The 15,680-nt window shown below is 48.9% G+C and overlaps 1 protein-coding gene across 6 annotated transcripts; it reads left to right on the top strand.

Annotated features, from left to right (window-relative positions):
* Positions 1–280: 280 nt before the first annotated feature.
* ADIPOR1 (adiponectin receptor 1) lies at positions 281–15,073 on the top strand. 6 transcript variants are annotated; one of them, XM_019638049.1, is made up of 9 exons: positions 291–396; positions 3,812–3,960; positions 6,438–6,671; positions 8,397–8,516; positions 10,365–10,536; positions 10,992–11,178; positions 12,112–12,299; positions 13,762–13,955; positions 14,241–15,073. In XM_019638049.1, the coding sequence occupies exons 3-9, from the start codon at positions 6,531–6,533 to the stop codon at positions 14,367–14,369; spliced, it is 1,131 nt and encodes a 376-aa protein (XP_019493594.1). In that variant the 5' UTR covers positions 291–396; positions 3,812–3,960; positions 6,438–6,530; the 3' UTR covers positions 14,370–15,073. The 6 variants fall into 6 exon arrangements, with proteins under 6 accessions (XP_019493592.1, XP_019493594.1, XP_019493596.1 ...); XM_019638051.1 differs by having other exon boundaries at positions 300–396; positions 3,854–3,956; XM_019638048.1 differs by having other exon boundaries at positions 300–396; positions 3,854–3,960.
* The last annotated feature ends 607 nt before the right edge of the window (positions 15,074–15,680 follow it).

Raw genomic sequence — 15,680 nt, 5'->3', positions numbered from 1 at the left:
TCAGACGCCCGGCTTTGGTCACCGATGAGATGCAGGGAATGCCCCAGCGTGGAGGGCAGGTGCGTGGGAGGAGATCCGGCATTCTTTCGCGGGGTTCGGTCTAATTTCCTGAAATTCCTTCCCCACGCACTCTTGTGTGCGACTGGGGGTGTGGTCTCGCGACCCGAGGCTCACGATTGGAGCAGGGCGAGGGGGCGTGGTCTGCGGGAAGAAGGCCGGGCGGGAGGGGGAGCGAGCTCCGGGAGCGGGGTCGCCGCGCGGAGGTGACGTCGTGTGTTGCGCGCCGCTTCCGGCGCGGAGAGCGTAGAGATCGGGGCCGCTCGGCCGAAGGCCACCTCCAGCACCGCGAGATGTAGCGCGGGGTCCGCCGCCCGCAGTTGAGCCCGCCTCCCGGCCGTAAGTTTCCGGGGCTGCAGCAGCGAGCGAGTGGGCGGGGACCGGTGGGGCGCGGGGACCCCGGGCGCCCCGGCCCGGGACTGCGGCGGGGACGTCCCGAGGGTCCCGAGACCCCTGGAGCCATCCAGGCCTCTCGGCTACTCTGTGGTTCGGGTTGTAAACATTTCCGGCCCCTCCCACTGCGCGCCGCCTCCGAGGCGCCCTCAAAAGCCACTTCAGGGCGTGTAGGCTGCCGGTCCCCCAGCTTTCCCCAACGGCAGCAGTCCTGGTAGTGCTGTCCTCCCAGCCCCGCCGGGGGGTGAGACGTCTGGATTCAGGCTCTGGCTCGGGACGGGCCAGGCCAGGCCAGAGCTAAGTCTGGTCCCCCGGCTGCCGCACAAGGCGAGTGGGGAGTGGGGGGCGGGGGGGGTGCAGACCTCGGTCGCAGGACCGTCTCTCCCAGCTGGGAACACCTGCATTTGGTGGCTTGGGGCCCCTAGGTTCCTCCACCAGCCGTCTTAGGCAGATCAGACCATGACAACGACCCCATCGTGACGTTGGAGAAGGGGAGGTTTGTGGACAATCGATTTTATCTAATGTTAGCAAACTCTAAACAGCTTTGGGAGAAAACGAAATTTCGTTCCCTCGTAAATCTGGCATTAATGTATATACCATCTTAGATTTGGGATTTTTGGTCTTCACGCATTTGATTTTTATGAAAATAAGAGAGATAATATGCTTTCCCGCAGTTCCTCATTCTCATAGGCGGCGTTGGGAAACTTGAGGCGCGTTTCCGTTTACACAGACTCCGTGTCAGAAGCAGTAGGAGGTCTACATAGCACTTACTAGATGAACCATTTCCCCAAGGTATCAAGAAGACAGACCAGAAAACACAGCAAGGATTTAAATCAAGTGACCACTCTAGCGGCCAGTTCTTTTCTGAAATGTAGTAATGGGTCTGTTCTTGCTTTTCTCTCTCGTTGGGGTTGGATCACCTGTTTTGCTACAACTTCTGTTCCTGGTGTTTTACCGCATTTGCACAATACTTTGGACTTAGGCTGCATGCTGTTAAACAGATTGCAGTATCAGGGTAGCAGTTCCGAGCTCGCAGCCACTAGATTTCATTATTCCAGGAGTGATTTCTGTTCCCATGTAGTGGTTGGTACCTACAGAACTAGTCTTGGCTGCAGATGTGCTACCTGTGAAGGTCCATTTTGGATAGACTGCCGCAAAGCTATACGTGCTTGCAGGGTAGAGTCTGATAGAGTTTTGTTCTCAGCAGGCAAGAAATGATACGTGATTCCCAAGGGATTAAAAAAAAAAGAAAAATTAACCAACTCCTTGCCTGCCAATAGGAAAGAATCTCAGGCAAGAATCAGGAAGCCGCATTAATCCACAAGGCTCCTGCTGCTGGTGGATAAAGTACACCATCACGTAGGCTTTTAGGCTGTTCTCAGTTTCTGCAGTCTGGCCTCCTTTTACCTTTCCAAGACGCCCTGATGGAAAAGTGGATTCTTCACTGCCGTGGGGGCTAAGTTCTTTCAAGGCTGCCTTGCTTCCTACCGGGGTGCCCTCCTGGAATGCCCTGCTCCCATTCTTTGCCTGTCAAGGTCCTTTCTCATGTCTTCCACAGAACCTTTCCTGATCATTCCAGGAAAAACAGCTTTTCTGCTGAATCCCCCCAGCACTTAATTGTGTTTGCCTTGTAGTGATGTTAGTAGAAAACAAATTATTGCCCCTCTTAAAATAGAGGCTGGCGACCCTGTGGAGCCTTGGAATCCTTTCTCTGCCTTGTTTTGGTAACTGCAGTGCTGTGCATTTGTTAGTAAGCAACAGGCCTTCTCAGGTGGAGAAAAGAACCTGCACTTCCTTCTAGGCGAGGAAGTTCTCTGTCTTCTGGGACATTTCCCAAGGTCTCTGTTTCCCTATAATTATAGCCAAACCTAAACTCTTTAACATTCTTGATACATCGTTTTGTCCCATCACTTGTGATCACACTGGAGAACTAAACAGTCATCTTTAAATCCAGAAGCTTTAGTAATTATGGTGGGTTTTTCTGGAGCTGGTACTCATCAAAGTCATTACATTTTGTTCTTAGTGCCCATTTGTCCGTCCCTAATGTCACCCCTGGACTTCGTTCCTCTCACTATACTCAGTGGACTCCCTGTTGCTGCCCGGAGTGTTGGGGGCGTGGTTATTGTTTATGATGTTTGTAGCTATCTTGGATTGAAAGGTCCTGAAAGTGCCCTCTAGCCAAACCAGTTCCAAGTGATTGGCCTCTAGGCATACACCTAGTTGGCTTTCGTTTCATTGGGGCTTCTGGACACACAGTGTGAAGTTGTTACTGTGTTGTGTAATTTCTGACAACAAATCCATCACATACTAGACAGCAGGTACTAAAAACGGGGTGCATGGAGCGCCTTCATCTCCTGTATACTGTTGGCATTTGTTGTTGTTGTTGTTGTTGTTGTTGTTATGGCATTTGAACAGTTTATCGATCTGTTTGGGGTCAAAAAGACCTCTTTTGCTGGGAGAGCTTTAACTGGAGAAAAGCTGGAAAGAAAGTTAGATTGAGATTTTCCACTTTGGACTCCCAAGTCAGTGACTCTGTGCATCAAGCAGGAAAGCTGAGGCCCCGTCGCTGTTGGGTAATTTTCACACATGGGCCTTTGTCCTGACTCATGGTCCCCAACAGCGCTCTGAGCCACCTGCCTGACAGAGAACGTAGAGGAGAAGATGGCTGTGTTCTTGTGCTTACTTGCCGTGATGGCAGTCGGGTGGGCACACATAGAGTCTACCCATGGCATCTCTATGGGTCCAATGACCCCAAATTAGAAACTTCCAGGAACTTTGTGCCTTTGACCCCAGGGAAGGAGTTTGCCTTGGACAGGAAAACGTGGGAACTGCTTCACGGAATAAATGTCTCAGAAAACTGCAAGGGAAATAAACCCTCCAGCTAACTGGCTAGTGACTGAGATTCAGTCCCTCCCAAGGTTGGCACAGGGCTTTCTCACTCACAGGAGCACAAACGCCTCCCTGCCCCCACAGCTCTGTTCGCTAATGTCACAGCTTCATCCAGTTGGAAAGCTTAGTGGTTAAGACTTATTCGCTGGAATTTAAGAAATCCCATCAAAAATGCCCTCCGTGGAGTCTGACCCAATTATACTTTGCTGTGTTGGGTGTGGTGACTTTGAGGGGAAATGTGTTTGCTCTGAAATACATTGGCTGCAGGAGGCTGATAGAAAGTTGAAGTTTATTTGGCCGTCCTGAATGCTTTCAGAGTCAGTGTTAACACCGTAGGGGTTTATGCTGATTATTTAAAGACTAGAGACTAAACTGCTTGGAATAACCCCCAGTTGTCTGTGGGCAGTCCTTGGTCAGAGGTTATATTTTCATTCAGGTCCTCGTATTATTACTTGCTCTTCTTTCTTGCCAGACCTCCGATCCCTGTCTTCCTCTCCTGTTTGTGTTGCTACAGTTTAGAAGACCAGAGTGGACAGTGGGCTTTGCTCACGTGCTGACCTCATTGTACGGACTTCAGTGCATGATGACATGCGGTGATGAGTCATAGCTGATGGCTGGTTTGTGAGTTAACTGGGGTGTTAGGGTTAGTGATTCTGGGTCTAGGAAACAGTGCTGAGGGGAGGTGTGGGAGCCGGTGATGGAGCAGCTGGAGGGAGTGAGAACGAGCAGAAAGTGAAAAGCACCGAGAGGGAAAGGTTGGGGTGACGGCCAGGAGACCAAGGTCAGGCTAAGGGGTGCTGGAGCTTTCAGGTCAAGGGAGGGAGTTATAAGAATACCAAGCTGAGTTCTGCATCAGGTCTCTGACCCGAATGTCCAACTTAAAGTTTGTCTGTATTATTCTCGTAGTTACACAGCGTTCAGAATAGCTGAACTTAGCTTGTGGTCATTCTGCTTTAGGGGTCCTCTCCCTCCACGGCCCTCCTGGAGCAGCGACCTTGGACATTCCCCAAGTTACCTGTGCCATCTGACTGTAGGCTCTTTGAAGACAGTGATTTAACTTGTTCAGTTTTGTATTTTGCACAGTACCTTAGACTGCCTTAGGGTGCTACTGCTAAATGCACTTGTTAAATACTCTGAGCATGTTGGGTTACTCTGGGGAAAGGGATGGGAGGAAGCCCCACTGCAGAAGAAAGAGCGTGTGCCCTTAGCCAGTGATAAGAAGTTAAGAAGTCATGTGCTTGCTGGCTGGAGTGCTGCGTCATTCATTTATTTTTGGTTCGTTCATTCATTCATTCATTCATTCATTCATTCATTTTGAAATGTGGGTTCCAGCCCAAATCAGGGATATGTGTCAGTTTGTTATCTGTGTAGTGTTGTATCCGAGAACCTAAGAACAATGTTTTGGGCTGCCTCTGAAGTGCTGGCAGCAGTATATCCTCCTTCTGAGACTTCCTTCTCCAAGTGCCCAAAGCCACTCATACAGACAGTTTCCTAGGAAAGCTGTTGAGTCGGTGTACTGCACCTGGAGGAAGTGTATTTTGTGGTCAGCCTACTGGAAAAGCCTTCCCAGTGTTCCTTCTCTCGTGGGTTACCTGTTCCCTGAGGTTTTCAGGGGCCCCAGTTTCCTGTTCTCCATGAGCTTGGTTGTTGGTTGTGACGGTGGGCTGGCATCTGACATGCAGACTCTTGCACATGTGAAGGAAGAGGAACTTAGCGTTGACACCATGTGAAGGTCTGTCCCACAGTGAGTTAATGTTTGCTCTCTGGAGCTAGATTTGCCTGTTGTTTCAGCCGTGCTTTGAGTTGAGCATGGCATGACTGTTCTGAAACTTGAGAACTGCCCTCACCTAACTACCCAGTTATAATCCCCGAGAAGGAATTGTGACTACTCATGGATGCAGAAAGAACTGGTACAAGACGTCAAAGACATTGGTATAGTGAGCAGCCGTGGGAGGTAGGTACAGTCTCTCCCTCAGGATCAGAGTCATGCTTACTGCCCGTTATAAAAGATGCGGGCTCCCTAAGCTTAAGTTTCCACTCTTCTAAAGCGGCTCACTCCGTGGGCAGGTGTTACCTGGCAACCAGTGCAAGACAATGCTATCATTCTGGGTACTCCTATTGCTGTGGATAATGAAAATCCTTAGTATCTTGGAAGAAAAATCTAGTAATTTACAAGATAGTGGAAGTCTTTGGGCACTTTTTCCATCTTTTCAATATATTTTCATCTCTCTGAAGCCAGATTAAAGACTAGTCCCTGGAATGCAACTCAGGAAAGCCTGAAGTTTTTGAGACTTCTCCTAGAAAACTGTACTGGGTTGCTCTGGTTTTCATAAAGGATCTCCAGTTTCTGAAAAACCAATCTGAGTGGGGCCTAGGTTATGATCTGTGATAGCTGGGGCAAGGCTGCCTCCTTGTCTTCAGCTTCCTGCTTTCAGGTAAGTTATTGGATAATTTAAGGAGAGATTGTGATGAAAGCTTGCTGTCCAGGTGTTGAACCCAGGCTGTAATCCTACAATAGAATTAACAGATTATGCAGAGAAATTAACCACCAGCACATAGCCCACAACAAGCTCCTTTTGCACACGCTGTCCAAGCACTGACAGGGTTGAAACCCAACTGAGTGTAGTTGGCATTTAATTTCTTCTAAGCCTGGGAGGTCTCGTAGAAATTACAGCCAGGCATCAACTTCATATTTTTGCTCCACGATCTCAAAACCAGACCTTTCTTAGGCAGCATAGCTTTGGATGATAGGCTGTTTCTTCTCACTAAATGGGCTCCATGCCTGTGGGAGGGCGTTCAGGATGGGTAGCTGTTTTTCTGTGGTGACAGTTTGGTACAGAAACCACAGATGCTTTTAAGGCAAGCAACCAGATGTTATATTCTCAGCCTTGTCTGTAACATTAGTGAGGTTCTGAGTAAAGGGTGACATTAAAGAGGGAGAAGAAGGAATAGATTTCATTTTAGCGATTAATTGGCCTTTAGATTTGGAGACAGGGTGTGAGTTGATTAACTAGTGTCTTATTCAGTCTTGACTTGTGGAAATGAAACTATAAGAGGAATAAATTGTCAGCACCCGTCATGTTTGTGTTTGTTTTTAGTGTCTGCCATCACAGGGAGATCTCTGCCCCCCCGGGGCTGGGACCCCAGCCTTCCCCCAGGCTGAAGCTACAGGCTAGTGAGGTGCCAGCCAGATGTCTTCTCACAAAGGGTCTGCGGTGGCACAGGGCAGCGGGGCTCCTGCCAGTAACAGGGAAACGGACACGGTGGAGCTGGCAGAGCTGGGACCCCTGCTGGAGGAGAAGGGCAAACGGGTAATCGCCACCCCAACCAAAGTAAGTTGTCTTCCCAGGAGTCATTTCCTGGTGAGAGTCTCTCCTTACACCTCTTTTCGTCTCCATCTTTTAAGACCCAACTCCCCCCTTTGAAAAGCGAAACCCCAGCACCCAGGAATGTCTCGGTCTCAGTCCTAATCATGCTGTATTACAAGTTTGTTTGTTTGTTTGTTTTTCCCACTGTCGGCTTTTACAAGTTCACTCATCCTTAAAATCGTGCCTAAATCCAGTAAGTTCTCAGAAAATGTCTCAGAGTGAATGTAGAAAACCATTAGGATTGGCTTTGGCTTCATATAACAAAAATTGCTGTAGCTTTGACAGGACAGAAGTCTCTCTCCAATAAAGGAATTCTAGAAGGAAGCAAATCCAAGTCCAATGCGCTGGCCCACTAGTCAGGCCCCTGTTGCTCCTCTTCCGTTCCTCATTGTTACGGTCACACCCACATCCTGACGCCACAGAGGAGGGAGAGGAAAGGAGCAGAAGGCCCACCCTTTCTGGAAGGACACACTGGTCTTTATGCCCCTCAGGCCAGTACGTACTTACCGTATTTCCCCGTGTATAAGACGCACCTTTTTTCGAAAAATTTGGGGTCTAAAAACTGGGTGCATCTTATACAGTGGTTATAGATTTCAAATGCCATAGATGGAACTGAGGACAAGGCAATATATGAAGACAGTGATTCGTCATCAGACACAGATGAGGACAAGCTAATGGTTGGGAGCTTTGACAGTGATGAGTTGTATGAATTTTATGATGAATAAAACTTGAGCTCAATAACTTTACGTAATACTTTTTTTTCCCAAATTTCGGGCCCCAGAATTAAGGTGCGTCTTATACGTGGACGTGTCTTATACATGGAGAAATACAGTAAGTTGTTAACCTTCAGCTGCGGTGGCTGTGAGGCACTGCAGTCTTCATCGTCGGGCCTGAGCAGTGACAGTAACATTGTCACCCTGAGTAAAACCAAGGACTCTGTTACTGAGAACAAGAGAGAATATTGGGGTAGACCAGCAGGAATCTGTATGTCAAAATCTGAGACCATTTGTTTACCAGGGACCATCAGCAGGCGGGGGGAGCCTAGAACTGGGAGAGGCCAGAGCGACAGGCCCTTCATCCCCATGTTTGCAGTCTTGGCACAGAGGAGAAGTCTCTCCTGATTAGGCCTCTGCTCTCCCGTGTGCACAATTTGTGTCAGGGATCCTTTGGGTGCAGCAGGCAGCTGCTGCTCCGTGGCACCAGCTTGGAGGCTCTGGCCCTCGTGGAGCTGCTGTGGTTGCGGTTTCAGTCACCGCAGCCTTCCCAGAGTCACTGAGCAGGGAGCTGCAACTCTGGCTTTCTCAGTGTGTTGAGAATTTAGTGGTCTGGCAGAGAGAAGTATTTGTGAAGTAGGGGAGGTTGAGAACCACTGTCCTAGAGATTAGGATGGGCCATTCAGACTTAAAGAACACTTAGGACTGGCGTGCTGGTCCTGAGTCCCTCTGGTGCCGGTCCCCACCAGCCTTCTCCTGTGTACTGAGCTGAGCTGTCCCGCCAGAATTCATCCTGAACTGGTGGCATAAGCTCAACTATCATGCTTTTGGAGAAGGGGCCCCAAGGCCCTGTGTCTAGGAGAGAGGCTGGCCACCAAGTGTGGAGTTGGGTTTGTCTGGATGCCCCTGATCTGGAGTAGTTTGGTTTATGGGCTGACTCCTAGGATTCATTTCCGTTGTTGTTTTTTCCCTACAGGCTGAAGAAGAGCAAGCATGCCCAGTGCCCCCAGAAGAAGAGGAGGAGGAGGTGCGGGTCCTGACACTCCCTCTGCAAGCCCACCACGCCATGGAGAAGATGGAGGAGTTTGTGTACAAGGTGCAGCCTCCCAGCTTCTGTCCTGGAAGGGGCGGGGCTGCGGGCTTGCTGGGCGTTCCCAGCTGGCAGGCGTGCGCTGGGTTGAAGAGCCTTTACTCCTGTGGATTTGTTTTTGCTTAAGGTGAAGTAAATCCAGGGAAAGGCTAGCTAAATTTCTACTGCCTGATGTGTTGAGCATTGTTCAAAATATATTCTAAACCAGGATTTCTTAAGTTTTTTAGGTATGGATACCTTTGGCAGTCATCAAAATATTACAATGTGAAATAGTAACATGGGCTTCTTTATTAGTACATAAATGTGTTAATGATAAACAATGACATTTTATTAAAATTTATAAGTTCTAAGTAGTGATGAATAGAAATAGTATTTTGATATCTGCAAAACTAATGTGTGAAAATACCTATGCTTTCTGTTGGTGACATAGTCACAAGTTCTAATACTGCTGTGGCTTGTTCATATTTATAATTGAGGGAAATGTTAAATTTTAGTTAAAGGTGAGTGAAAATGTGTTGTGTCCCACGCAGCATGGGCAGTGGGGAGTCAGAGGGGCGGCAAAGGGTTAAAGAAACACGAGACAAAGATAGAGTTAAGGCGAGGCCAGGGGACTATAGTTTTTTTTCTGGAACTGAGTCCCAAATTGAGCCAACGTGTAGTTTTTATTAAGAAACTTTAAAGGAGTGAAACTTTTTTTGTTTTTTTTTTTAATCTGTGTGATAAGTGTTTTATGGCTAATTATCATCAACCAGCCCCTTAGTATTTTAACACGTTTTGTCTTTATATTTTAACACACACAACCCCCAGGATGGTGTAGCTGTTGCTGTGACCATGAAGTAAGGGAGATAACCGACATTATTTTATCGGGTCCTAGCGTTTCGGGACACTGTTTTGAGGAAGTTTTACCAATCCCATTTTATCGGGTCTTACTTTTTTGAGAAACTTTTTTTGTGACCTTGTTAGGTCAGGGGTTGGTGTGACGGGGCAGTGGAGGACGAAGCTGTAAGGCAACAAAAGTGAAGATAATTTATTTCCTTCCAAATTTCCATCTACTCCTTGAACTCTGTCCACTGTCTATGTGTCCTAGGTCACGAGCCCTGCTCTAAAAAGACAGTCTCAACCTATTAAGGATCTAGACTCTGATGAGGAGAAGGATAGAGCAGAGGACAGCCAGACTCACCTGGAGGAGAGTGGCAAAGGAGGGCAAAAATGTACCATTTAAAAAAGCCATGTGTATAATTTCTAGTTCTTCATTTTCATTCACTTAAGTTTGAAATTTCAAGTAGCTAAAAGGAGGTCATGCCATATTTCCTTTAAAGATTGAGACACACTTATCTAAAGCACATCCACATAAACTGACGACTTCAGCGCAGAGGCATCGGGTCAGTAGCAGGAGAGCCTTGCTCATGCTCTTGGATAGCTGCAGGTCCAGACTGGTCCCCCCGCCCCGACCTAGGCCCATCCAGAGCCTGCCTGAATCCTCCTAGACGGGCTCTGTCCCCACCTTGTCTTTAGGGCCCTGCTCCAAGAGATCCTTGAACAGCACGGCGTTAGGAACGCCAACCCCTGCACAGCTGGAATTCCATGTACAACTGTGACACCGCCCTCCCCAAACTGCAGTTATCCCTCAGTATCTGCAGAGGATTGGTTCCAGGAAGGCCCCCCCCACACACACCCCCCCCCCCAATACCAAAGTCCGCGTGTGCTCATGTCGCTTACGTGAAGTGGCAGGAGTTAGTGCGGTCAGCCTCCGCATCCATGGTTGGTGAAACCTGGGGATACAGAGGGCCGGCTGTGTTTGTACAAAAGGACCTGCGTGGTTCCAGCCATGTTCACGGATCACCCGCACCCTAGGTGTGGGAGGGCCGCTGGAGGGTCATCCCGTACGACGTGCTCCCGGACTGGCTGAAAGACAACGACTACCTGCTGCATGGCCACCGGCCGCCCATGCCCTCCTTCCGTGCTTGCTTCAAGAGTATCTTTCGCATCCACACAGAGACGGGCAACATCTGGACCCATCTGCTTGGTGAGCAGTTGAGCAGGAAGGGCAGTCCCATCTGTCCTCTTAAGCGCCAGTGGACTGTGTGGCCTTTGTCCCTGGGGGGAAGCACAGGGTTGTCTGATTGCTTGATCGAGGGCTGGCGTTGTGCCAGCCTTAAGCTGCCACTGAGCTCGTTGACTTGATCACTGATCTTTAAGCCGCAGGGCGGGGGGGGCTAACAACGAGAGAGTAGGTTGGGGCCGCGTGTTTTCTGCTGCCTGCAAGGGCGGTCCTTGACAGGGCAATTCCTCTGTTTTATAATTCCCACCACAAAATGCCAGCGTTTTTGAAAACCGGTCCTTTTGTCTGGATTTATATGAGCAGTGCCCTTTTCTGCGGAAATTCAGACTGTAGTCCCGTGGCAGAGCCTATGGTTTTGTCCCGCTGTAGTGCCCTTGGCTGTCACAATGTTCACATTTGCCTCTCCTCTTCTCCCTCAGGTTTCGTGCTGTTCCTTTTTTTGGGAATCTTGACCATGCTCAGGCCAAATATGTACTTCATGGCCCCCCTGCAGGAGAAAGTGGTTTTTGGGATGTTCTTTCTAGGTGCAGTGCTCTGCCTCAGCTTCTCCTGGCTCTTTCACACCGTCTACTGTCATTCAGAGAAAGTCTCTCGGACTTTTTCCAAGTGAGTTGAAAGAACATCGGTAGGGACAGACAGTGCACTGGTGTCACAGCTGTGATCTGAGCGCTGACACACTGGGACCTCCAGGGACCCCTAAAGACGCCCACAGGCCCAGCAGAAGACCGGCTATCTTGTGGGCGGGATGAGCGATGCAGCTTTGCTCTTAACTCCTTCACGCCTAAATTCACGGCAGCCTCCTTCACAGAAGAGGCCATCTGTGGGTACACTTCCAACCTGCACAGTGCCGCCCATCATGAAGCGTGGAGGGCAGCAGTACTCGTCCTTCTAGTTGGCCCCGGGCAGAGCAGGGGTGGGGGTGGTGAGGGGGGTTGCGGCGCTCCTGCCACTGTGGAGTGGAGCTTATCTTGGCTGCCCACACGTCGCTGTATGGCTAAGATGTCCATCATCTGAGCTTCCCAAAGTCCCCAACACGGAGCCTGCAGTCTTACTTGTTTGCTTGTCCTTGTTATGCTGGGGCTTTGGTGATGGTGGTGGGTTATTCTGTTTTTCCCAACACTGGTAACGTGGATCTATTTTAATGATTTAAAAAGTCAGTTAAAACAGAACAGTACCCCTTAATGCTACTCCCAATTTAAGGGATTTATTTTTAGAGCTCAGCCTGTCAGAGCCCTTCCTGAATGTGAAGCAGGGAACCTTCTGGATTTAAGTACCCACCAGGGGGATGTGGCTGTTCACAGCTAAGGCACAGAGACAGGTCTGTGATCGGGGACTTTTAGGGACTTTTCCACTGCAGAATCGAAGAGCTTGACCTTGTGGAATTTTGAGCCAGGACATAGAATAGGTCATATGGGAGGTGATGGGTGACTGGGGACGGTCAAATCTGGGAGCTGGTGAAGAACAGAAAGAACCAGGTAGATGAGCCATAGGAATTCTTCATTTCTCCACTGATGTGTTTCATTTTTGTGCTTTTTTTAGACTGGATTATTCAGGGATTGCTCTGCTGATTATGGGGAGCTTCGTCCCCTGGCTCTACTACTCCTTCTACTGCTCCCCACAGCCACGGCTCATCTACCTCTCCGTCGTCTGTGTCCTGGGCATCTCTGCCATCATCGTGGCCCAGTGGGACAGGTTTGCCACTCCCAAACACCGGCAGACAAGAGCAGGTGGGTATAAAGACCCGCCGAGGTGTTCAGACCTTGAGCCCAACAGGCTCAGCCCTGGGCCCTAAGTCATGAAGTTTGGGGACCCCAGCCTAACCCTGGGTTATGTTTAGCACTTGCAGAACAGCATGGATTTTCAAAGCTCTATTCCGCCAAGTTTCATAGTGTTTCAGTAGAATGCTAATAGGATGTTTAATTACCACTCTGGCCAGTTAACTGTAAGTGTAGAAATGACTGCTCTTATGTTTGGTTTGAGAAAGTTAAAACTGACAAAGCACAGTTGTTGTAGAGATCTGAGTCCTAAGCACTCAAAGCAAAAGATTAAAATTAAAACAGCTCAAGTCGTTCTACTGAGGAGTGGAAGGTTGGTTTGGTGAAGAACAGACCTTTAGCATAAACACTGGTAACAACTGTTGTAACAACGGCATGCCCAGACTATGTGCTATTTCACCTCGACTCTTTCTTTTACTCAGATCCTCCTGGAAGTTAACGGCGGTATTACAGATGTCAGTAGGGCATCAGAGTGGTGTACAGGCCACGCTCAGAAGCAGGGTGTTCGCAGCAGTCTGGCAGAGAGCCCACACCACAGGACTGTCACAGACCTTAACAAATGTTGCCTAGACTTTATTTTAAGCTTTATTGCCTGCTGCATCACACCGGTTACTTCTTTAGACTTCTTAATTCTGGTGTGTTTTAATCTTTGCTTAAAAGAATAAATTATTGGGCCGGCCGAGTGACTCAGTTGGTTAAGAGCTCGCTCAAAAGTTTGAGCTCTGAGCAACAGCGGTTCAAGTCCTGGCCCGAGCTGAGCAGCCGCTGAGCTACCAACGGGTGGCAGGATGGCTCAGCTAAAAAAAAAAAAAGAGAGAGAGAGAGGGGAAAAAAAGCGAATAAATTATTCATCAAGCACTGAGCATGTGCCAGGTATTGTGCTCTGCGCAAATGGAGGAGGGAGTCCTGCCTCCTGTCGTGTAGTGTAGTGGTGTCGACACTCGTGCCCATCTTCCCTTGTTGGTGTGTCCCAACAGCCACACACAGCTTCTAATCGGGGTACCTCCACCTACTCGGGCTCAGAGGCTTGATGACTTTAATGGGAAAACCGTCCTGCTCTCTGGCCACTGGAAGCCTGGCCCTCGAGCTTCTGTACCCAAGCCAGCCATCAGAGAGTTATGACAGCCCATTTTGCCTAGACTTCTTACCAAATGGTAAAGAGTGTGAGATGTTTGTTCTTGGTCCTTAAAAGGCAGTAGTTGTATAGGCACTTACACAGCCTATTTCTCATTCTGGATGTCCAAGAAATAGCCACTGACTTCTCCATCTTGTGGCCAAACGTCCGAAGCAGGCACTGGTCACCAGAGAACAGCCCCAAGTACCATGGACGCGCACCTGCAGAGGCACCAGTGCCTTCGTGGTGCGGCTGCCTCCTGCTGACGGCCGCTGTCTGTCTGTCTGTCTGTCTGTGCAGGAGTGTTCCTGGGCCTGGGCTTGAGCGGCGTGGTGCCCACCATGCACTTCACTATCGCCGAGGGCTTTGTCAAGGCCACCACGGTGGGCCAGATGGGCTGGTTCTTCCTCATGGCTGTGATGTACATCACTGGGGCCGGCCTTTATGCGGCTCGAATTCCTGAGCGCTTCTTTCCTGGAAAGTTTGACATTTGGGTAAGAAACAGCTCCTCCCTGTGATGGGCGGGGACCAGGCCAGTGTAACAGGTGTGAGTAAAGGGCAGTACAAGACTGGGGGTCATGTGTTGTTTGAGGTGCATATATGTATATGGGAGAAATAACCGACATTAACATTTTGGCGTGTTCCTGACAGGACTTTTAAATTTTTTTCTACAACAGATACATGACTTTCATGATACAAAATTTTAAGGCAAAACTAGAAGAGGTAAATGCTTTCTCCTCTTTGCTATTATCCTGAGGTTCTTCTCGTTGTTCCTACAGTTCCAGTCTCATCAGATTTTCCACGTCCTGGTGGTGGCGGCAGCCTTTGTCCACTTTTACGGTGTCTCCAACCTTCAAGAATTCCGCCACGGCCTGGAAGGCGGCTGTACCGATGACTCACTCCTCTGAGCCATCTCACCTGAGGGCGGGAGGGACTTCCCAAGTGCTTTTAAACATACCCTTTTTGCTGAAGTGACAGGAAGAGTCTCAGTTGTCTGTTTCTGGAAGAAACCTCTTAGTTCAGTCCGAGCAAGCTTCAGCCCACTTCCCACCCCGGGGCAGTAGACTCCATTCCCTGGCTGAGGAAGGTGGGGTGGCCAAACGTCACCATGCCCCCTCTTCCCAGTCCCCTCAGCAAGGCGACTGTCCCTGCAGAGTACTTTGAAGCTCATGTTGAGATTTTACCCCTCCTCCAACCATTTTGGGGAAAAGTGATGGACTGGGACTCTTCGGAAATTCTGTTTCTGGAAGAAAAAGTCCCTCCCTTACCCCGTCCTTACTTTGTAACCTGGCTTATAACAGGCCACCGTTTTTGTAGCACACTTTTCAAGAATAATTGTAACTGGTCCCGTCTTTGCAGGGCCTGGATCTGCTTACACAGCAGGAAGAATAGAGTCACCGACTTTGATGCAGCCCGGCAAATCATGCAAATGTGTCCAGGCTTCAGATAACTTGAGTTTCAATGTTTTTTTCTTGGCAGAGTAATGTAAAATTTAAAAAGGGGAAAGATATTTAATATTTAATACTAAGCTTTAAAAAGAAATCTGCTATCATTGCTATGTATCTTGATGCAAAGACTATGGTGATAATAAAAGAAAGTACAGAAGACAGTGTCCAAAGACTTAACATGCATGGTCTCAGCTATCTGCACATAGTCCGAGGATTAGAAGCAGCAAAGTCGTCTCAGGTCCTGCTGAGGCACAAATCTGGGTCCTAGGCATTGCTCAGCTGGCGTGTGCAGGCCATGGAGAGGCCCTGGCGAGTTCCCAGCATCTGCTCCTTGGTAACAGCCTTGTTTTTCTCTACTCACCACACAGAATTTGAGAGAAATTCACACACTGTAGCACTGCGTAGTAGGGAGAAGATCCTCAGAGGTGTCGGGCTCTGTCCCTTTTGAGTATCTAAGGTCTGCTGCATCTGAGAGCTTAGTTTCTTTCAGACTGCCTGCCTGCCTTGCTTACGATTGTGTCGTCAGGAGGTTATTCCGTGCCTCTCTGTGCCTTTGCAAATCGTAGTGTCACCTCCCAGCTTACAGGGACAGTTAGACGGGAATCTTCTTGAGTTACAAAGATGCGTTCATGTCAAGGTTAGGTTTGTACAACTGGGTAAGTGATCTTTTTAAAGAACAATCCAATTAGGCTGACAAAAAGGAAAAGTTTCTTAACCTCAAGTGTTAATCAGGGGAATGCAAACCAAAACCAAAGTTTGAAACCCCCTCAC

The sequence above is a fragment of the Hipposideros armiger genome, unplaced genomic scaffold, assembly GCF_001890085.2.
Source record: "Hipposideros armiger isolate ML-2016 unplaced genomic scaffold, ASM189008v1 scaffold_37, whole genome shotgun sequence".
NCBI lineage: Eukaryota > Metazoa > Chordata > Mammalia > Chiroptera > Hipposideridae > Hipposideros > Hipposideros armiger.
This window is presented reverse-complemented; position numbering and strand designations above follow the sequence as displayed.

Bases quoted from the DNA above. Each gene is read 5' to 3' on its own strand.
- ADIPOR1 (XM_019638047.1), top strand. From the start codon at position 6,531: ATGTCTTCTCACAAAGGGTCTGCGGTGGCACAGGGCAGCGGGGCTCCT. The intron at 8,517-10,364 runs GTGCAGCCTCCC...CCCGCACCCTAG, and splicing joins TGGAGGAGTTTGTGTACAAG to GTGTGGGAGGGCCGCTGGAG. The intron at 13,956-14,240 runs GTAAGAAACAGC...TTGTTCCTACAG, and splicing joins CTGGAAAGTTTGACATTTGG to TTCCAGTCTCATCAGATTTT.